The sequence below is a fragment of the Notothenia rossii genome, assembly GCF_949606895.1.
Source record: "Notothenia rossii genome assembly, chromosome: 5".
NCBI classification, from domain to species: domain Eukaryota; kingdom Metazoa; phylum Chordata; class Actinopteri; order Perciformes; family Nototheniidae; genus Notothenia; species Notothenia rossii.
Window position 1 is genome coordinate 3,651,405 of NC_136903.1, and position 23,816 is coordinate 3,675,220.

Below are 23,816 nucleotides of genomic sequence, written 5' to 3' on the forward strand. Positions count from 1 at the left end.
AATCGGGGGGTAGCAGGTTTGAGTCCCACTGCAGTCAGCATGTCGTTGTGTCCCTGAGACACTTTACCCCAAATTGCACAGTATTGAGTATGTAAGTCGCTTTGGATAAAAGCGTCTAACAAATGACATGTAATGTAATTGCCACTGTTTTGATACTGACACTTAACTTGCACTAGTGTGTGTCTGCTGCGGAGCCTATCCCTACACCTGGGACAGTTTATTTTGTATTGTTATTATATATATATTGCCACTGTTACTATATTGTTTTGGTACTAAAACTTTAACTTATACGACACACCTGGGACAGCGTGATGCCGTTATTGTTATGTCTTGACTGGTAAATAAAAGAGAACCAAAAGCACTGTACAAAATATCAGCTTTATTGTCAATTTACACGCTGTTGAGATGCCTCATAAGGGCTGTTCGCGTGTCTTGGGGAGGCTGCCCCCCAGCCTCGCCAATGGCTGGCGCTGGCCCATCAAGCTGGGTCGCCGGTAAGGCAGTCCATTCGGCCCTGTACGGCAGTCCATTCGGCCCTGTACTCATCGCCATTACTCTCACAAAGGTTATGTAATATGCAACATGCTGCCAGCTGGATTTTTATCTTGTCAATCTTGCAGTCGTTTCCCTTCATCAAGCACCTCCAGCTGCCCTTCAGTCTCCCAAAAGCGTTCTCCACCACCACTCGTGCTCGGCTTGTTTTGAAGTTGTACACATGTTGCTCGGGTGTCAGCCTTCCATTATCTTGGAACGGTTTCATCAGCCATCTTTGCAGGGGGTAGGCTGAGTCACCAAGGATATAGTAACCCACATCATGTCCACCAATATCCCTTGTCACATGAGGAAGTAGACCATCCCTATCCACAAAACTACCCAGTGATGACATGCCTAACACTCTGCTATCATGCATGCTACCTGGTAAGCCAACAAAAACACTCCAAAAGAGGCCCTTACCATCCACAGAACCCTGCAGGACGAGCGAGTGCCAGCCTTTGCGGTTGAAATACTCGTTGTGGTATTCCTCTGGTCTCAGAATGGAGATGTGTGATCCATCTACTGCACCTACACACTGTGGCAAACCCCATCTGCGCTCAAAAAATAACGCCATCTCCTTTAACTTCTCAGAGTTCGGCCATGGCATAAACTCAAGAAGGAGTAGCGTCACAACAGAGGACCAGAACTCGTGCACACAGCAAAGCACCGTAGAGATGCCGACTCCGAACAAATGAGAGATGGTCCTGTACTCAGAGTTGGTCGCAAGTTTCCACAGTGCTATGGCGATTTTTTTACACACAGGTACACACTCCCGGAAGTTTGTGTCGCTTCTCCCCAACGTTGCTTCCAGGCGAGAACAGAGGTATTGAAAAGACTGCTTGGACATTCTGAAATCTTTAATCCACTGCTCATCGGTGTACGTTGGCACCACCGTCTCCCACCAGGCCGAGGTTCTATTGTTCACCCAGAGAGAGCGCGGGTTACGACGCACCGTAGTATTCGCATATCTGGAACAAATACAAAGGCACAAATTAGCTCTACATGGGTCATTCCAGAATTGGAGGACAATTTAGACACCAACATTTTTGAAAAATGAACCTTTAATTTTATTTAAATAATGTATGTATTTAGGAAAAACAGATAATAAACCATCAAAAAAAGTGATTTGCCCAGCTAGGCATCAAATGTATATTTTCCAATGAAGAATTACCCCTGTTACTCTAATTATAGTAACAGGGTTGAAAGTAACAGGGTTGAAAATCAATGCTAATTTGAGCTTTAACCTCAGGAATTATTGCTAGATGTATGTAATGCTACTTTCAAGGCAAGGACAAACTTGGATATCTAATGCAAGAAAGATAACTTTCAAAATTAATATGCAATCACTAATCCCAGGTTCTGATGGGTTAGATACCAACGAGGGGAATAGTCAGAAGAAAGTTTAGCTTGGAATATTGAAAGTAGCAAGGTCGAGTGCAGAGACTGAGAGAACACAAAGAGGTAGTCAGAACAGCACATCGCACCGGCCTTCACTTTGTATGGGAGCTGCGCTCCACCGCAAAGCTAGCAAGCAACATTATGGTTTCCCACTATATCTGAAGAAACGTTAGAGAAAACAAATGATTATGATGGTGCCAGAGCAGGGAGGGACTTCCACAGGCCGGCCGGATGCTGATTGGAGGATCGTGTTGCCAAGAGACTCTATCTGAGAATGCGCACCCTGCTAACAAGCTACAATTCAAGTGATTCTATCCTTGCAACGTTTTTCTGGTTCAGCTCACGCTAAACCTGCCCAGATACAGAGGAGGTGCCTCGCGCCATTGAACGAGTAAAATGCTAATAGCTCTGTGCACAAGATGGCGTCTATCAACTTCCGGCGGCTGGGTGTGAGGCCGAGTACTTCCGGTTTGAGTACAGAGTTTGGACAGCTTGACAGTTTGTTATGACACACCGAGAGCAAGAATGAGCGGATTTCGGGGTAAAGAAAAGCGATTGGCCTTCCAGCGTTTAAGAAAGTCGTACATTGCTGTGTGCCCCTTTGTATAAATTCGTCCCGTTATCAGAATCAGAATCCCTTTATTAGTCCCACAGAGGGGAAATTTGCAGCGTTACAGCAGGAAAGAGCCACAGACAGCTTAGTGTTGCATATCTTACATGCGTTGAAAAAGTACTAAGTTATAATATAATAAACAATATGCTAAAAAAAAGTGCTAAGTTATAATATAATAAACAATATGCTAAAAAAGTACTAAGTTATAATATAATAAACAATATGCTAAAAAAAAGATTAAAAGTTACATAATTTTCAAAAATACAGATCAAAAACAAATCAAATCCTGTAGCAGTTCTTAGGATTTAGCAGCCCGGTATATATATTACAGTTATTAAAGATGGCATATGTATATAAAGTATTGCACATAAAGCACATATTGCACATAGTTTGACGGTATTTAACAGCAGCAAGTTACACAATGTTATAATCGGGAGATACATTTCATTTCGGCAAGCCTGGCAACAACGATAAAAAGATTTCTTGCTCCCAAACCAATTGTGTATTTCATTACAAAAAGCAGTTATACCATACTATGTTTAGGTACTCATGAATTATATCCTCAAAACAAACGCACACATAAATAACACAGGAAAATAAATAATTTAATAAATCCACAATATGATAACATTTTACAGATTAATTTAATAAACTTTTACAAAACATATGTTGATGTTATATCGGGGGGGGGGGGGGGGGGAAATACATATTTAAACATTTCAATTAGTCTCTCTGCATATTTAAGTAGTGCTAGTTTATATAACAGATGAACAGATGTACAATATCCAGAAAGTAGATGCAAAAAATATATATAATGTGTGCATTTCCAACATATCCTCTGATAGAGTGTTAGTCGTTGAGTTGAGTATTGAGCCATTTTTTTTTTTTTCGTGGTGCGATGTCTGCTGAGAAGTCCTTGTTTCGCTGCCTCGCTGACTTTGAGGACATCTGGGTCTGGCAGCTCCCCCCGCACGGCCTTGTAAGTTAACGTGTACTCCTTTGAACAAGTTTATATGATAATTAGGACTTTAAGAACAATTTTACAATCAGACAACGATCACAAAGTTGTAGCAGGCCAATTACTTAAGACTATATATATTACCTTACACCGTCAGCAACTGTAAACTGCTTTGGCTCAGTGGAGATGAACACCATGTCACTCACTCTGCCTAGTTTCCCACCCTATTAATTACACAAAATAATTGTCAAATGAATTGAAATGGTCGTTGATGCAACATACTAAATCAGCTCTTGGCACAAAGGAAATACTCATAAAACCGTGGATTGGTTGTGAACACATACTGTACTTACCATGGTTCTTGGCTTGTGCCATCGCTGCTCTGTTTCAGTGCAGCTGAGGACAGGGGGTACAGCAGCCAGGTTGAGGAGTAGTGTGCGGTCTGGAACAGCAGTGCCACATTGTGGTTGCAGAGTGCTGTTCCAGCTACACAGGAACAATTTGCCACTGCAATCTCCAGGTGAACAGTTATTAAAACAAAATGTCAGTCATTTTACATTTAGGACACTGCTTCAATACAACACAGACAAATGAGAAAGCTGAGAGCAGGCTGATCAGTAGTAGTAGGTGTGGGAAAAGGCTAAACCATGTCAGGTTGTCAGTCACATACACAGAAGTTCTGCTGTTTGGAATACTGTAATTTAAGGACATTCAAACAGATATGCTTGTATAGCCTGTCTCAGCTCTCTCAATGTATTATCTTATATTATAACTACATAAAATATTGTTAGTAGAACGTTGAACAGCTTAACATAGATGTAGGGTACAAAACCAGCACTTACCTAACACTGGCCAACACAAATAATTGGACCCTACATGGATTATACTAACCATTCGAACAGCAGCCGTCACAATCAGTTTCTGGGGTTTCCATCAAAGCAGAGATGGTTTTCAACCTCTCATTAAGAATCTTTGATGAAAGCTAAGTTTGGGTTTAGCTAATGTATTTATCATTTTCCCACAAGAGGGTTACAAAACGAAAATAAATCTGTAGCCCCTTCATGCTACACACACATAGCTAGCTACCAGTTGATGTGAGCAAATGTATTGTCACTATGTAATCTGTTGCAACACGTCAGTTAGCTGGGCTTATTTGAATCCTAAATCACAGGTTACCTACTGTAGCCACATCAAAACCCCAGAACATGAACCTGATTGAGGCTTTGAACCGATTAACACTTTTTATTTTCCTCCCTACTCTGAGATCGTGAGGCTTTTCATGCTTTCTCATGGACCTGTAACAGCTAGCCCTGATGCTCACACTCCCTGAAGGTAGATCTTTGTTTGAAACTGTTGGGAATTGGATATCATTCATGTTAATCCAAAAAAACGTAATAGTACATCATTAAAATGCTTTACACTGTATCAAGACTGTCAAGTTGTCAAAGTTAGCCAGTAACTACAGCTTTGTTTGTCACTTACCTTCATAATTGTCGACGTAACTGGATATGTACATCTTGAACCCCTTTTCTCTTTTGCTCCTCGGGGCTGAGCCTGCCGCTTGTACCAGCCGATGTACATCACTGATGTTAACCTTCGGTAGGTCTTGGAGACATCGAGTTTAAAATAGTGCCTATATAATATCTATACGCTATCTATTGCTATCTATACGCTATCTATCGCTCTTCCCTCTACCGCTCTACCGTAGACCGGAAGTTTACAAGCGCACACTCAATGAACTGGAAATGGAAATACGTCATCCCGTGCAACTAGCCTATTCAGCATTCAGATTCTTGAAAATGCAATTTTAACATAAAAGCCAGCTCAGCCAGTTGGCAGAGGCTCATAAAAACGAAATTGTGTGGTCAGTCAAAACAATTACAATTGTGTGTGGTTATTTGTGGCCCATTTGATAAAAAAATGCAAACAAATAATTTTTCCATAGCTTTTTTCTTGGTCTGGCAGTTAAAGGGCACACACACACACACACACACACACACACACACACACACACACACACACACACACACACACACACACACACACACACACACACATATAAAGTTCGTATTTAGTCTCCTGATTTTAAATGGGAATTAAATAATTTGAGTGTTCCCAAAGCACCGGTGTTCTGCAGTTTCTGTGGGCCTACTATACTGTTGCACAGTTTATACTGTAGAAACTATGTACAGGACGAGGTGTTTGGAAGTTTTGTAAGATTCATAGCTAACCACACTGAAGATTATGGAGGTATTGATCAGTCTTCTCATATTTTTAAGCCTCAATTTGTCCTCCCCCCCCTCTAACATCACCAGAAGTCCTAATTTAAGGGGTCATTTCTCAAGATTTTCTTCCAGGGTAGCATCCCCCCGGACCCCCCTAGTATAGGGGGGTCCCTAGGTCACCATTGCCATAGCCCCACCTAAAATATTTTCCACCGGCCGCCACTGCCTTCTACAGAATATAATGTTTGCAAGTATAGAGTAGTGGCTGATGTTTTTAGTCAGAAACAGGTAAACTGTAGTGTTCACTTACTCAGTGTTTGAATAACCCATTTGCTTTCGGGGGAGCCCTATTTTTATTTATTTTTAAAGATGCATTCCCGTGGATTTTTCTGCGAGCGGCACGGAGATCATACTTGTTGCATTTTTTTTTATGATGAAAAGCCATTGATACCTTTCATTCCACTCCATTTTTTCTGTCCAGTTAAAAGCTGTAACCATAGCAACGTAAGTAGCGTAAAGAATGCAGCGCCACAACGTAGAGATACGGCAACACCCAGAAATATATATATATATATTGGAATTATATATATATATATATATATATATATATATATATATATATATATATATATATATATATATATATAATTCCAAAGCTGGTAAAGACCTTTCAAATGTAGCAATAATAGTAATATAAGAAAAGTACTGATCTAATAACAGAGATTTGTTCTTGAATCAACTTTTTTATGGAAAATCTTTTATGTAATTGTATTTAATTTGAAATAAAATTAAAGACATTCACAGTTAATGTAATTAGATATAAGTTTTGAATGCCATACATTTTTGCATACATTCACAGTAAATATTTATTCAGTATGATAGCTGTCTAACAGAAGTTAAATCAATTTCTCACTCATTCTGACAATGTACTCAACCCAATAAAACGAGTTGTTAAATAATAGTTGAGTCATGTTGTAACAACAATAACTCATCTCTCTCGTTCAGATGAATATTATCGTTTTTTTTGGTGTTTTCTTTTTTGCGCCTTGCCAAACGCCACTGTGACAAGTGTCCTATTTGGGGCGCCATATGTGGCGGACCATCTCGCGCATGCGCATTGCAAATCGGGCAGGGATTCACATCGGTTAGTAGTCATCACACTGGGTCCAGGTGGCGTCTCGTCGCTACGGTTCTCTCTCTGTGTTTTCCTGAGAAAGCGTTTGTGAGCTCCAGCACTACTGATCCATCATCTGTGTGTCTGGATAAACCTCCGAATGGACTATGTGCTCTTTGTTCTGGAGCGTTTACCTCGAACTATAGGAGCTAGCTTAGCATGCTAGCTGGAAACACGTTGGCAACACTAGTCAGATTGAGAGTTTGATGGAGAGAGAAACGGTGTGTTTAACAGAGTTTGCAGGAAAAGGTGATCTAGTAAACATGAGTAAAGTCCAAATGCTGCTGTCGTTGAAGGAGCAGCGACTCACTGCTGAAGAGATATTTGCTCTGTTGGAAAAAACGATAGCAGAGTACGAGGAGAAGCTGTCTCGTTCAAAAGAGGAGAACAAGAGACTCCAGAAACTACTGGACGCTTTGTTACAGCCTCAGCTTCGGATACACAAATCAGGTTTGTTCCCTTTACTCTTAATTAACACTTTAAACCAGGGGTGTCCAAACTACGGCCCGAGGGCCGGTGTTACCGAATAAGATGTGGGCCGAACAACTGGTGATATTCTTTAAAGGTATAGGGCCTAGGCAGATGTATCAGGGGCGTGGCCTTTTGTCGAATAACCAGGAAATACACATTTCGATCGCTTCTTCTGTCGTTTACATCAATCTTTTGGTATATTTGACCAAGTAAACAGTCACAACTTATCTGGATAAGTGTGACAAAGTGCAGAATACCGTTTTGATAAGGGATCAATGTGTGTAGTCTTTAATATTAAACATGATCGCTGGTTGTTTGCGCAGAAGTCGTATCACAGTTTATCCTGGGCGGATCACAGCTCCACAGCTGAAGACTTCTCCACGCTGCTTTCAAACTGTGAGTAAACAACGTGTGCTTCACTTGTAGGCTGTCTGAAGGTATACACAGCTCTCAGATGGACTTGGTATCACATTAAGAATGATATTCAGTAATAAGTCTGGAAACAATAAATGGTTTAAATGATTTATTCAAGCTTGCAATGTTTTGAACACACATCCCCAGTCACCTCATGTGTCTTTTTGTAGTCCTCGCTGTACGCATCCGCATATCGGCATCGCAACCACAACCTCACACACTGGTACTGAATGTGCATCAAAGGGTTCCTATGGAGCCAAATATACCAAAAGATTGATGTAAACGACAGAAGAAGCGATCGAAATGTGTATTTCCTGGTTATTCGACAAAGGCCACGCCCCTGATACATCTGCCTATACCGTTAAAGAATATCACCAGTTGTTCGGCCCACATCTTATTCGGTAACACCGGCCCTCAGCTAATTAAAAAAGTATTTGGGAAATATGGCCCACAATGAAATGTGCTTTTCTCATATTGTACTTCTTAAATATATATGTAAAGCCATATTACACACTAGTATTCATGTGTTAATAAGCTCACTAAAATAAATTCAGTCAATTCATGTTGATAAAATGTTCTAACAAATCTTAGTTGAAGAAAAAAAGCCTAATAACTTATTTACACATCAAGCTTGAAATAGACCCTTCATATTTCATGTTATTATAATCACTCTGAGGCTTCTGTTTTTAAGGGATGAGCTGCCAACACGATAAATGAATCCCGATAGAGAGCTGTGATGTTGGCTGTTTTTTTCTTAAAGCATATTAAGCCTAATTTAGCTACATTTTGCTAACTTATAACTTAAAGGTGGGTTAGGTAATTTTGGAGAAACCAGCTCGAGTACGCTAGAATTTGAAAATACACAGCCGGAAAAAATCTGCCACTTCCTTACAGAGCCCCTCCTCCAACACACACGAACGCGCACATGACCAATGAGGGCACGAGATAAGTTTGTGCACAGATGGAAGGCTGAAAGGCAGGTAGGCCATCCAGTTATTTTAGCCGGGCCGGCTAAAATGACTGGTCATGCTTTTTACAGTACTACGGCTTCCACAGATGACATTTTTTAATGGATTTGTTGTCAAAGCACTTCAGATATTCATTGCTATCGGGATGTTAAGAGCATTCCATGGAATATAACAAAAAGTGTATCTCGAGCCGGTTTCTCAAACTTACCTACCCCACCTTTAACTTACGAGGCGATATACCTCACCTTTATGAGTGGCCCAGCCCTTTGTTTATTTTTCTGTATGTGGCCCTCTTTGAAAAGAGTTTGGACACCCCTGCTTTAAACTCTTTGGTAACACTTAAGACTATTTATTATTGCTGGGCAGCGATTAAACATTTGAATCATGATTAATCAAAGGATTTTCTGCGATTAATTGCATTGTTATGCACACAATTCAATAATGAATTCAAAATTAGTTTTTTGCGCACTTTTATTTGAAACAAATAAGGTTATTTTAACAGTAGTAGGCCTATTCCCTTTACAGAGTAGCATTCCAAATATTCCATGTCAATCTCAACGCCTGGAACAGATTACAAATGTCCATGTAAGAGTTTGGTACCTTTCTCCATGTTTCTGTCCCCCCCACTTATGTTCTGTGTTGGTTCATGTGAGCACTGCAGCAGTCTAAAATGCTCTCATTTTATTAACACTTTCAACTCTTTTTCAAGCTGAAAAATAATTTCTTTGATTTAAAGACAAGTGAATACATTACATAACGCATTAATAAATGAATTATCATGCAATTATATTGACCAAAAAGTAATATACAAAATAAATGTAGAAAATATTTAATTCATAAAATAATAAAAGTTTCCTTTTGCAGTTGTTCCACTATTTATCTCTCTTATTTGTTTAATGTTCCCCATTATAAAGTTATTTTTAATGATTTATTCATTGTTAAATGTATGTATTTATTTTTGTATTCAGTTTGCGGGTTCCCTCTTCTATCATCATTTATAGAAGTGCAACCTTAAACATGTACACAGTAAAATGCGACACTGACAATAATCAAGAAACGTAATAAATCAAACACTGACAGGGAACATTTTATTGCAGTATCATTATTTTACATAAGAAGGTGCTGTACATCTTTTTGAGAATACTTTTAAGTACTTTTACTTAAAGGGGACCTAGTATGCAAAATGCACTTTTTGATGTATTTTATACATAAATATGGCAACACTTTATATTAAGGTACACAAATTAACCATCAACTAGTTGCTAATTAACATGCATATTAGCAGTATATTGGCTCTTTATTAGTCATTATAAAACACTTATTAATGCCTTAATCTACATGACTATATTCTACAAGTAATAAGCCATTAGTTGAGAGTTTTTCCTCAATAACCCTCTAATTAGTGCTTATTCATTGCAAGTAAGGAAGTTGTTGTACATGAGTTGTGGTCTTAATATGCTCTGCTCAATAAGGGCCTAATAAGGCAGTAGTAGCACAAGAATAGTAATTCTCCCTTAATAACACTTAACAAATATGATCTATTCTTATGTAACAAGACATGAAACTACAAGTGTTAATTGTGTCTAACTCAAAATTAGGTATTTATATCTAAGAACATGTTCCCTATTCTAAAGTGAAGTCTTGTTCATAACCAATAAGCTAGTAGTTTGACTCTAATTGACCTGAACATGTTCCCTATTCTAAAGTTGCCTCGTCTTGTAAGGAGACTCTCAAATATTCAGAAAATACAATCCTCCCTCTTTTCCTCCTTACCCACATCACTAAAAAAAAAAAAAAAAAACGGGGGTGCAAACGAGCAGATCCAGGATTTGGCTCCTATGACGTCATTGGTGAAATGTGGCACACGTGACACGTCCCAACCTATCGTCTCCGGCACACGTGACACGTCCCAACCTATCGTCTCCGGCACACGTCCCAACCTATTGTCTCCGGCACACGTGACACGTCCCAACCTATCGTCTCCGGCACACGTCCCAACCTATCGTCTCCGGCACACGTCCCAACCTATCGTCTCCGGCACACGTCCCAACCTAGCGTCTCCGGCACACGTGACACGTCCCAACCTATCGTCTCAGTATACAGTCGTGTAGCTCAGTAGTTCCCAAACGTTTTCAGTCAGGCCCCCCTTGTGTAATTGGAAATATTTTCGAGCCCCCCCTAATCCGGTTCCCACTGAGATTGGTAGAGTTAATTGTACATAGTTGTACAAAAATTACATTTTCTCTGCTAATAATAACAAGACAAAAAGATCCAACTATAATTTTATATATTATTATGGATTGAACATGAACAAAAGTGATTGTATTGGCAGATGATCCTGTGCCACTGTGAAATAATGAGGCCTAATTGAAACAATTACAAATACTTTGTATTGATCCGGTTCTTTAACACTATTTTTATAAGTTATTTTTGTAATTTTTTAGTCGAAAAAAAAACAAAACAAATTAGAAACAGAATTCACATTGATTAATGTTATGTATAGTGTGGATTATGGGCTGCTAGCTCACATAACATTGCATTGGTGGTATTAGTAAGTAGATTTACTCAAGTACTGTACTTATATTGATATACTTAAGTATTTAGTCTTTTGCTTCTTTGTAATTCTGCTGCTCTACAGTTCAGAGGTAAATGATGTACTTTTACTACATGTATTTAATAGGGATGCACCGAATATTCGGCCGCCGAAAAATATCGGCCGAAAATGGTTAAAAAGGCCCTTTCGGCTTTTGGCCGTGGATTGCGATTTGTAAAGCGTGTTCAGCTGACATTTCTCGAGGGGGTGTAACTGCAAAGAATTTCACCACGTCGGGATTACTCCACCACTTGAAATCAAAACACCCGGACAAATATGAGGAGTAAGATCAAATCACAAGCACTGACAGCGAGAGACTGTTCAGCGCTGCCTCTCATGTGCTTGATGAGAAGAGGAACAGACTTATGGCTGATAAATCAGAGAAGCTACTGTTCATTAAAAAGAACCTCCCACTTTCCCTTAATAAGTAGACAAGGCTGGCTTATCATAAGCTTATCTAGTTCTACATGTCTACTCTATACCCACTTTCCTGAACAATTTTCATTGTGAGTTATAATTCACCATCTCAGGTTATCATGAGGGGGAAATGACAGCAGCACAGTGTTCAATATATTGTACTTTCGGTATCTAAATGATACAATGTTGTTTACATTGCTCATGAGGACAGACCACCTTATTTGCAGATTCTTGAAATTGTAATTTAATTTGTAATTGATTGTGGATTTTGTATCCAGTTTTCACTTTATGTATCTTTATACAATGTTTACTACTTTGCTTATGAAATTGAATTGTAATTTCATTTGTAAATAGTTACATTCATGTGGATGTATCCAGTTTGCACATTTGTATGCATGCACTTATAGGTGCATTTGTTGTTGTTGAAGGCCTGGCTGTTACAGTCTTTATTTACACTTTTTTGTAGTAGGCCTACTGGCCTAGATGTTTATGCAGTTTTAAAGCACCTTGGCTTTGTTCTGAATGCACTTTGTTGTAGTTATCCTACAGAGAAAAGAAAATGCACTTGACTTGGAATTAATGTACTGTATGTACATTCAAAAGTGCTGAATAAATGTTTTATGGACCCATAATAGTGATTATTATTGAAGTTAAGTTTTGCCATAATCATGTCTTTTTCCATAATCAGGTAGCTGAACAACATTTGTAAAAAATGTATACATTATATATATATATATATTTCTATTAATCATTTTCGGCATTCGGTTTTCGGCCAACTGTTTCCTATTTTCGGTATCGGTTTCGGCCAAGAATTTCCCATTCGGTGCACCCCTAGTATTTAATACCTTTAGTCACTTTACAGATCCGGATTAATGATGTGAAATATGATCAACTCTTAAATCAGACTTTAGTTACACCTGGAGTAAATTCACAAGCTACCCTGCAGTATACTACTTTTACTTGAGTACTTCTGATCAGGCCCGAACTGGGAAAATAATGGCGCATTTCCACTACAGCACGGTTTTAGCGTGCCGTGCCCGTTCCCTCTTTGGTTGCATTTCCACTTGGGTTAGTACCGACTAGCGGGTACTAATTCACAGTTTTCTGGCCCAATAAAATCGAGGTTTTTAGCGGGGCAATAACCAGGCTGAGTATGCTAAACTAGAGAGAGAATCACTGGCAAGGGGGCTACAACTACAACAAAATGAACATATTTGACCGTGATTTAATTGTAATACACGTTTAAAAATTATGCCCGAAGTAACAACATACTGATACCGGTTAGTAAAAACCATGAATTAAAGCTTTGACAAGTCTGCAGACAGACGGCAGGCGAAAAACCTTTTAAAATGCATGTTTTCTGAATGGAGCACGGCTAAGCTAACGCAGTATATGCTCCGACCGTCCACACTCACAACAGCGGCCTATACAGACATAAATAAACCAGTGACTATTCTCCATGACACAGACAGTCTGTGGTTTGTACTTGTTTAACTTTTGTCTAGTTTCTGAACAGATATGAGGAGCTGTGAGCTTGAGGGCTAACAGCTAATGTTGTTTTTCTGTAGTTCGCATTGAAGATGACGTCACGGCTCCGCCTACATTGCGTTACTATAGTTACTGCCCCAGCTACTAAACTGTAATGGAAACACAGCATACATTGAGCCAGTCCTAACAAGGCCTAACTAACCAAAAACATACCATATCCAATACAAACACTTTTTTTGAAAGTTGTTTATTTATTTATTTTTGGTTCATTTATAGTTGTGAGTGTGTCTGGGCTCCTGAATCAGCCTCACCTGTCTCCCTCCTCTCCCCCCTTTCCCTCCTCTCCCCCCTTTCCCTCCTCTCTCCCCTGCTCCTCTTTGAGGCAGCAGCAAACACTAGTTTTAGCTCTCTTCAAGTTTTTAAAGTTTCTTACCTTTTTTTCACCAATTTAACATTTTTTCTTTTTAGTCAAGCATATTTTGCTAATCACTCCCCCATCAAATGGAAAAATGTGTTTACATAAATGGTGACCAAACCGTTTGAGACCCACAGAGATGACTTAGACTTATGGCGCATTTCCACTACACGGCCTCGCTCAGTATGGCTAATAATAATAATAATACATAATATTTATATAGCGCCTTTCACGAAACCCAAGGTCGCTTCACAAGTCGGGCAGGGGGGGGGAGTAGGGGAAAAGAGGCAGACAGGTCAGGGAGGGGGGGGGGCAAGCAAGTAGCGGAAAAATAAAAATAAACCTATCAAACTAACTATATAGTGGGGAAAGCCTTGGTGAAAAGGTGCGTTTTGAGGGCTTTTTTGAAAGTGTCCAAGGTTGGGGCGCTGCGGATTTCGGGGGGGAGAGAGTTCCAGAGGGTGGGGGATGCTACACTGAAAGCTCTGTCACCGAAAGTCCGCAACCTGGTGCGGGGGGTAGAGAGGAGATCCTGTCCAGACGATCGGAGCCTCCGGGATGGAGTGTGGTGGCGGAGAAGGTCAGACAGGTATTGGGGGGCGAGGGCATGGAGGCATTTGTAGGTCAGAAGAAGGAGTTTATATGTGATACGGTGCTTGACTGGGAGCCAGTGGAGGCGGATGAGGGTGGGGGTGATGTGCTGCCAGGGCTTGGTGTGAGTGAGCACCCTGGCAGCCGAGTTCTGCACATACTGGAGCCTGTCCAGGGCTTTACTGGGAACCCCGAACAGGACTCCGTTGCAGTAGTCCAACCGTGAGGAGACGAATGCATGGATGAGGGTCTCGGCCAAGGAATCGGAGAGTGATGGTCGTAGATGGGAGATGTGGTACCTGAGGTGATAGAAGGCAGACTTGGTGACGGATTTGATATGTGACTGAAATGAGAGAGTTGAGTCAAGGATGACACCCAGGTTACGGACTTCGGGAGACGGGGAGATGGAACAGCCGTCAATGTGGAGGAGGAGATCCCCAACCTTCCGGAGCAGTGCCTTGGGGGCCACAACCATGAGCTCAGTCTTCTTACTGTTGAGTTTGAGTAGATTTGCTGTCATCCAGGTTTTTATGGCATGGAGACAATTGACCAGAAACTGTGGAGGGAGCTGGGCAGATGGTGAGGTGCTGAGATAGAGCTGAGTGTCATCAGCGTAGCAGTGGAAATTGAGACCGAAGTGACGTATGATCTGGCCAAGGGGGAGCATGTAAATAGTGAAAAGTAGGGGACCAAGCACGGAGCCTTGGGGGACACCATGGTTGACTGGGGCCGGGGGGGAGGATGAGCCGCTGATGCTGACAAACTGAGACCTGGTTGAGAGATAGGACTGAAACCATGACAGAGCTGTGCCAGTGATGCCAAGGTTGTCGGAGAGGCATTTCAGGAGGACTGTATGAGAAACGGTGTCAAAGGCCGCAGAGAGGTCGAGGAGGATGAGAATACTGATTTGTCCGGAGTCAGCAGCGAGAAGGAGGTCATTAGTGATCTTGAGGAGGGCGGTCTCTGTGCTGTGATGTGCTCTGTAGGCTGACTGTAGGGGTTCGTAGAGCTCATGGTTTGACAGATGTTGATGAAGCTGGGCGGCGACTGCTCTTTCCAAGGTTTTACTAAGGAAAGGAAGGTTGGAGATCGGTCGGTAGTTGTTCAGCTCCTCAGGGTCAAGACCAGGCTTCTTGAGGATGGGAGTGATGGAGGCGGTTTTGAAGCAGGAGGGAACTATTCCAGATGACAGAGAGGAGTTGATGTCTGTTATGATGGGGCAGAGGGTGGGAAGGCAGGCCTTGACCAGCACCGTGGGCATGGGGTCAAGGGAGCAGGTGGAGGCCTTAGCATTGGTCACCAGCTTCGAGACCAGGCTAGGCCTTGTTAGGACTGGCTCACTTTATGGCGCATTTCCATTACAGTTTAGTAGCTGGGGTAGTATCTATAGTAACGCAGTGTAGGCGGAGCCGTGACGTCATCTTCAATGAGAGCCCCAGAAAAACAACATCAGCTGTTAGCACTCAGAGCTCACAGCTCCTCATTTGTGTTCAGAAACTAGACAAAAGTTAAGCTAGTACAAACCACAGACTGTCTGTGTCATGGAGAATACAGTCGCTGGTTTATCTATGTCTGTAGGCCGTTGTTGTGAGTGTGGACGGAGCATATACTGCGTTAGCTTAGCCGTGCTCCATTTAGACAACACGCATTTTAAAAGGTTTTTCGCCTGCCGTCTGTCTGCATACTTGTCAAAGCATTAATTCATGGTTTTTACTAACCGGTATCAGTATGTTGTTACTTCGGCATCATTTTGAAATGTGTATTACAATTAAATCACGGTCAAATATGTTCATCTTGTTGTAGTTGTAGCCCCCTTGACAGCGATTCTCTCTCTAGTTTAGCATACTCAGCCCGACTCAGCCCGGTTGTTCCTGGCCCTAGAACCACGATTTTATGAGGCCATAAAAACTGTGAATTAAGACCCGCTAGCCGGTACTAGGCCAAGTGGAAACGCAACCGCTTAAAGCGAGCTCCGCGCTGCAGTGGAAACGCGCCATAAATTAACTATCTAAACACTCAGAGAGTCCTTAACCTCACCTGAGCTGTAGTTATCTCTCTCAGTCTGAGCAGAGGACTCTCCCTCCAACTTGTTGTTGAAACAGCTCCTTAGAGCGGCTAGCTAACCAGATGCTAACAACAAAATTACAAGTAACCGGTGCACGCTCTCTCTCTCGCTCGCACCACACATACACACACCCTGATTTATGATCGGTATGGGATAGGCCATGTCGGCAGGCCACATCATTTAGACAGACGTCACCCTGTGTGAGGCAAACCCACAGCGTTGTGTTCACAATATATTAACATTTTTAAAAGATCAGCAGGGCCTCCTTCTGAGTACTTCTCCCACCTTACACGTAATTGGGTCAACAGAACCCAGAGTTAAGGACGTTGAAAACGGTGCATTTCTCCGTATGAATAAGATGCCTTTTGGCCAGTTGACGGAGAGATCGCTCGTGTTTCCGCGAAAATACTTATGGCAAACAAGCATTGACCACATCGAGCTCTGTAGATTACATTGTCACTTTTGAACGCTATGTTCTCCACCGGCGGATCTCTGTGTGCACGGTGCTGCAGCGAGTCTGTGAGCGAGATGCCCCGCCCCCCACACAGACGAGAGAGAGAGAAAAGAGGTTTCTCAATACTCTAATCTCGACTCCTGGACTCCTTGGTCCTCCGGTTGTGACCCGGAAATGAATTTCAGCGCGCCATCTTGAAGGACATCTCATTTCTCTAAATGCACATCGAGGACCGAGCATCGAGCATCGAGGAGGCTCTCTGGAGGAGCTCTAACCGAGGAGACACTGATGGGTCCTCCACGGTCCTCCACGGCTCCTTCGTAGATGCATTTCCGGGAACAGAGATGTTTCAAAGAGTCGTGACTCACGGCCGGACTTATCTCAGCCAATGACAGCTCTGCATGCATCCCCTGGATATTATTTTAGTAACTGTTCTCATCGTGACGTGATGTTTACAGTGAGAACAGCTGTGAGGTCCGTGCAGAAAGCAGAGCAGTGTGTCAAATATATACCACTCAGTGTAACAGGCCTACTCTCTGTATTTGCTTTAGTTTAGTAGATATCTACAAACAAAGAGTCTATATTTTCTAAGACCATTTAGTGCTTCACATAATAAAATACACAATGGCTGTAGCCTGATTATGCTTTAGGAGCTGTAGGTGTGTGTGTGGTACAGTGTAGGTGTGTGTGGTACAGACTGTACCACACACACACCTACACACTGTGGTACAGTGTGTAGGTGTTTGATACACTGTACCACAGTGTGTAGGTGTGTGTGCTGTACAATGCGTAGGTGCGGCGGACAGACGGGTCTCAGTTGGTTCTGGTGTCCTATGCTTACTTTTAATACTTGTAAATACAACTTTTGGCCCGTAATTTCAATTCCCCATTTCAGCACCAAAGAGAGGGGGGGGATATATATATCCAGTCTGATTGTGTTAAGTATGAGAGCACTCTCATAATAACGTGTTTGATTCTGGAATTGTATATATTTATATAAATATGTGTGTGTATATGTCCGCATCTGTAGCCTGTTATTTTCTAATTATACCGCACTGTCAATTAATTAAAAGTAAATATATAAGTGGTCATGAACACATCTGTCCATCAGAGTGCTGCTGTGCCTCCTATCATCATTAATGGACGTCTCTTTAAAATGACCGTTCAGAGGAGAGGAGTTCTCATTTCTCTAACCGCCTGCTGCTAACCCCTCCTCTCTCCTCGGTTCCCCTCCTCAGTCCTCCGCTCGCATCTCCTGTGGGCGGGACTAAGTATCGAGGATAGGAGTCGAGGAGGGGAAATTAGAGTATTGAGAAACCTCTAAAGAGAGATCTCTGCACCGAACACGTTAGATGTCAAGGGAGATATATGCCTCATCACAATTTGTTGATTTTGGCATTAAAGCTGAAAGACTTGTCGTGGGCTCGTCCACTTTTCTTTTAACTGCCGGTTGTGTTAAAATTGTGTCAATTTGATTGATTTTACGAGCAAACAATGTTTATTTACAACTTCTTCCCAAGCCTCTAGGGATGGGTATCGTTAAGGTTTTAACGGTACTACTACTTTTATCGATACCGCTTATCGGTCCGGTCTTTTAACGGTACTTTTATCGGTTCTTTTGGAGAAAAAATAAGGTAAACTAACTAAATAAATTGTGAACAAAACTAACTAAATAAATAACTCGGTTACCCCTAATCATTAACCCATGTTTGTATAATGTAGTTAACTCGGTGTGTTGCTGCTAGCATACATACCTGACGTGGAAACGTTACTCGTGGATGGAGCTACAGAGCTACTAGAAAGACAGTCGAACCCGGTGCATTCCTCCGTCTGAATGTGGAGCACTTTTGCTAAATGTTTCAACAAATTGCTCGTGTTACCGCCCTTACATGCTAAACTCTTATTGCACTTTAGGCGGGTAAAGTTTAAGTGTGTGTGTGTGTGTGTGTGTGTGTGTGTGTGTGTGTGTGTGTGTGTGTGTGTGTGTGTGTGTGTGTGTGTGTGTGTGTGTGTGTGTGTGTGTGTGTGTGTGTGTGTGTGTGTGTGTGTGTGTGTGTGTGTGTGTGTGTGTGTGTGTGTGTGTGTGTGTGTGTGTGTGTGTGTGTAAATTGCCCCGCCCCCTCGCAAGCAGGCGGGGGAGAGAGATCGAAAATACTAAAAAATAATCATAGAAACATTTTTGCAGTCTTTTTGCAAAGTAGAAACGGAGTTGGCGACACTAAAACTGCAATATAATGTTTGTGTAGCAATAATGCACATGACATATATTTTTTACATGTCTCCAGTACCGATAAAAAGACCGCTAACTTCGGAGCTCAACGGTACCACGGTCTTTAATAATTCAGCCCCGGGGCCCGTTTAATACCGGGGCTCGGTACCCATCCCTAACAGCTTCACGCCCCCCCCCCCCCCCTGCGCCCCCAGGTTGGGAACCACTGGTCTAGCGTAATCCCCTCTCGCAGCTGTGTGTCTGTGTATTCAGCATGATGTCTGGAGGAGGCACTTAGAGTAAAGTTGTTATATATATATATTAGTGGTGGGCATAGATTAATTTTTTTAATCTAGATTAATCTCACTGTATTCTTGGAATTAATCTAGATTAATCTAGATTAATTCCAAACATAACGTGGTGGTAATTAAAAGGCTACGAAATTAAATTATGTAATTTAAAATGACATAACGTAGTGTTAACTGTGTTCGTTATTCTCCCGTCCAGGAGAGAAGCTTTAAAAGGAGACTAAATGGAGTCTCTGTGAAAGTTCAATTGGGTACTTTAATTAAAAAAGGCGCGGGTTGGTCACAAGCATGATATTGTTCAGTCAGACAAACAGCTGTGATCTGGCTCTCGATAGGGAAGAGAAGAGAATGGATCTCTCCTCCGGTGCTGTTATATATCCTCTGCTGGCTCCTCCCCGCCAGCCGGCTCGCCTCGTCTCCAATGTCCGTTATTGCATTTAAACAGAGGATAGGTTCTTTTCACATTCACTATATGCTTAACACGCCGTTTCTCCTCATATTCTCTTTCATCACTTTTCATTTAACACATTCTAAACGCTGTAATCAATACTCTAAACAATACTTCTCGGCTCGTTTGATTTCCGGTCATTCCGGATGTTGTCACATGCTACTCGTCTGTAAACAATAATGTATTCAAATAAACTGTACCTTCATTTAATATTCAGCATGGTAGTATCTCGACATCTATAGTTGTAGTGTTAAATCAGTAGGCTTCGGTTTGCACCACTCTATATCATTTCTCTACTAAATTCACCTCTTCAGGAAATCGTATATTAGCCACATGCTAAATGCTAACCGTAGATGAAGGATTTTCAGAATAAAAGCTTAACTGCTTGTGCACAAGAATTTCTGGTTTTTCAGTATAAAAGAGCATTAAAACTGACGGCATGTTTAAACTACATTTCCCCATTAAAACATTGATTTTAATTTCTAACAGTAGCATACCTAAAGCGAAGGAGTGAAGTTCCCAGCTAGCATCGATGAGGTGTACTGTAACGCCGATGTAGTTGTCGTTGTTAACGGACGTCCAATGGTCCCCAGTCAGTGCTACAGACCTCGCCTCTACCATCTTCTCAACTTTCGTAGCTTTCTCTTCTGCGTGCTGGTCATGTATTCTCCTCATGATAGTTCGCCTCGCAGGTAGTTTGTAAGATGGGTCACCTGTGGCCGCCTGGAGAACAAGCTCGAGCCCGTCATCTTCAACCACGCTAATGGGCCTGCAGCTGGTGGCAATCCACTGAGCGAGGAGACTAGTTAGCTTGGCTGATAGAGCTGTGCTGACGGGCTTGCCTCGGTTGCACTCAAACATAGTTGTTTGACGACGAGTCTTCCCCCGCGCTACATCAGTGCTTGGCCCGGCATCTTCCGCATTAGCTAAGGGATGCTTTGCGTTTAGGTGGTACTTGAGACTGGATGAACTCCTACAGTAAACTAATTCCGCATTGCACAAGGTGCAAACAACCTTATTTTTGTCGAGGTTTCCATCGGGAAGCTTCTTAAAAATAAATTTCCCCTGAAGCAAACCCGGCGGCTTCATACCTGCTGTATCCATGTTAGCATGTCACGCTTAATGTGGCTGATTTGACCGGGGTCAGATCCATAGACCGTAGAAGAAACACAGGTCAAAGACTCGATCTCGCCCCCTACAGTGCAATTCGGCTAGGTATACATCCGCGCTAAATTATCAAGGTGAAAGTCATCATAGCTTGCGTAGTATAGACCCAGCTCCCAACCCAACTTTGAGAATAGATTAACGGCGATATTTTTTTTTATCGCCGACAAGAGTCTCACGTTAACGCAGCACGTTAACGCCGATAACGGCCCACCACTAATATATATATATATTATACATATAATGGCACGGTTATAGAAGTTAACACCTGTCAAGCTATGTGCTGTATCGGAAACAATGTGCTGCGTGTTTTGGGAGTAATATGGTCTGTGTTTACATTAGCAAGCATGCTAACACTCAGAGTTAACACTGTAGGCTACTTGAGAGAATATGTGTAACTTAATGTCCTTGCGGTAAACCCTGCGAGACAGAAAGGTTTGAGCTCCTACTGTTTCAGAAATAATTCTTGAAGTGATTTGGAACATAATATGGCATTTAATCACGACAGCGTTTAGCTGAGTTTCTCCCGGTACAAAACTCTTAGCAGAGGAAAGCTGCGTGATGCTACAAAGGGGCGTGGGTAGCAGCAGCTGTTCTATTTAAAGCTACGGTCACAGAATCAGCCTTTTTGGAACAGGGCTGGAATAGAGGGGTATGAGGCATGGCTACAATGGGTGATCTGTTTGGTATTTTAAGCAAACAACTTCAGTCATGTTTTGTATAGGTATGGCCCTACAATATATTTTTAGTATTAACATTCTATAGGCGTAGTGTAGCTGTAAACGATCCCAAATACAATTCATTGTTTACATTGCAGCTAGTGCTAAACCAGAAGAAATAACCCCTTTTCATTTTTAAATGGAAGTGGAATGGGGCTGGGCTACGTGAGGTGAATTGAGCCAACAAAAATACACAATAGGTGGGACTAGGAAAGATAATATTAAAGTATAAAAACAAAGTCATTATTAGGGCTGAAAGATGTCTCCTGTTTTAATGGTGATTAGATTTAAATGCTAACACTTACAGTTTTTTCTGACTGTGTGTTTCCTGTTTCCTGCAGACGTCCAGCAGCTGGTGGTGGTTAAAGAAGAGGTTCCCCCTGACCAGCAGGAGTGGAGCACCAGTCTGGACCAGGAGGATGCAGAGCCCCACCCACACATTAAGCAGGAACAGGAGGAACTCATGATCAGTCAGGAGGGAGAGCAGCTTCAGGAGCTGGAGGAGGCTGATATCACCAAGTCCACTTTCACTCCTGACCCTGTGAAGAGTGAAGATGATAAAGAGAAACCTCAGTCCTCACAGCTTCATCAAAGACAAACTGAACACATGGAAACAGAAGCTGATGGAGATGACTGTAGAGGACCAGAACCAGCCAGGATCTCAGATCCAGAGAGCAGTTTACAACCAAAGACTGAAGACGACACTGGAGACTCGTCTGAACCTGACACTGAAGACAGTGCTGATTGGAAGGAGACCAGAGAACCTGCATCAGGCTCAAACTCACTGAAAAATAGACATGAAACTGTCAGTGATAAACAACGTAGTGCTGAAAAGAAACCATTCAGCTGCTCAGTCTGTAAGAAAGCTTTTTCCCTGAGTGGAAATTTAAAGAGACACATGAGAATCCACATAGGAGAGAAAGCACATAGCTGCTCAGTCTGTAAGAAAGCTTTTTCACAGAGAGGAAATTTAAAGAGACACATGAGAATGCACACAGAGAAACCACACAGCTGCTCAGTCTGTAAGAACGTTTTTTCACAGAATATAGAGTTAAAGCTACACATGAGAATCCACACAGGAGAGAAACCATACAGCTGCTCAGTTTGTACCAAATATTTTGCATGGGGCGGAACTTTAGATAAACACATGAGAATCCACACAGGTGAGAAACCATACAGCTGCTCAGTTTGTAAGAAAGCTTTTTCGGAGAGTGGAAGTTTAAAAAAACACATGAGAGGCCACACAGGAGAGAAACCATACAGCTGCTCAGTTTGTACCAAATATTTCACATTGAGTGGAATTTTAAAAAAACACATGAGAATCCACACAGGAGAGAAACCATACAGCTGCTCAGTTTGTAAGAAAGCTTTTTCACAGAGTGGAAGTTTAAAGGAACACATGAGAATCCACACAGGAGAGGAAATATACAGCTGCAATGTTTGTGACAAAAGATTTAAATGGCGTACGAGTTTCAATAGACACAAGTGTGTTGGTTGTCAGTCCTCAAAGCTTAATGAAATTCAAACTGAGATTAACAAATCTGCCTGACTGGATCAACATTGTTGCACGGCATTCATATAACACTTAAACAAACTCTAACTTTATCAATATAAGTGGACAATATGTTAAATGTTTTTGTCATACTAATTTTCTGATTAATGGGGCGAAGCCTGCAAGCTAGTTCAGGCATTCTGCTGTGCCCATTAACTGTTTTGGACTATGAGAAGATCTCTAGTCATCCTGAGAAGTCTACTGGATTCAGGTCTGTTCTGCCACCCGCAGTGGGCATCCCCTGCAAAGGTTCGGATGTGTTACACAAACAATTACCGGTTGCCTTGTCACAGACAATCTGTTCGACAAAATATGTTTGTCTTTTTCACTTGCCTGCTATGATGGTTCTTCAGGACTGCTTCTTGAGCTCTAATCACACTTTCACAGACTTTGCTGGTGATTTTAAAGTAGTTGACAATGTACAGTTGCAAGAAAAAGTTTGTGAACCCTTTGGAATTACCTGGATTTCTGCATAAGTTGGTCATAAAATGGAGGAAGCCACTGCTGTCCAGAAAAAACATTGCTGCACGTTTGAAGTTTGCAAAAGAGCACCTGGATGTTCCACAGCACTACTGGCAAAATATTCTGTGGACAGATGAAACTAAAGTTGAGTTGTTTGGAAGGAACACACAACGCTA

General features: G+C 41.8%; 2 protein-coding genes across 3 annotated transcripts; one reads left to right on the forward strand and one right to left on the reverse strand.

Moving 5' to 3' along the window:
• Nucleotides 1-359: 359 nt before the first annotated feature.
• Nucleotides 360-22,027, reverse strand: LOC307040405 (uncharacterized protein). 2 transcript variants are annotated; one of them, XM_079683198.1, is made up of 2 exons: nucleotides 21,932-22,027; nucleotides 360-1,502 (listed from the first exon to the last, which is right to left on the reverse strand). In XM_079683198.1, the coding sequence occupies exon 2, from the start codon at nucleotides 1,379-1,381 to the stop codon at nucleotides 479-481; it is 903 nt and encodes a 300-aa protein (XP_079539324.1). In that variant the 5' UTR covers nucleotides 1,382-1,502; nucleotides 21,932-22,027; the 3' UTR covers nucleotides 360-478. The 2 variants fall into 2 exon arrangements, with proteins under 2 accessions (XP_079539324.1, XP_079539323.1); XM_079683197.1 differs by lacking the exon at nucleotides 21,932-22,027 and adding an exon at nucleotides 4,986-5,223.
• On the forward strand, nucleotides 6,866-23,175 carry LOC307040404 (uncharacterized protein; the record flags this gene model as incomplete). Its single annotated transcript, XM_079683196.1, has 2 exons — nucleotides 6,866-7,352; nucleotides 21,968-23,175. Exons 1-2 carry the CDS (start codon nucleotides 7,109-7,111, stop codon nucleotides 23,173-23,175), a joined length of 1,452 nt encoding a protein of 483 aa, XP_079539322.1. The 5' UTR covers nucleotides 6,866-7,108.
• Between the last annotated feature and the right edge of the window lie 641 nt (nucleotides 23,176-23,816).

Bases quoted from the DNA above. Each gene is read 5' to 3' on its own strand.
- LOC307040405 (XM_079683198.1), bottom strand. From the start codon at position 1,381: ATGTCCAAGCAGTCTTTTCAATACCTCTGTTCTCGCCTGGAAGCAACG.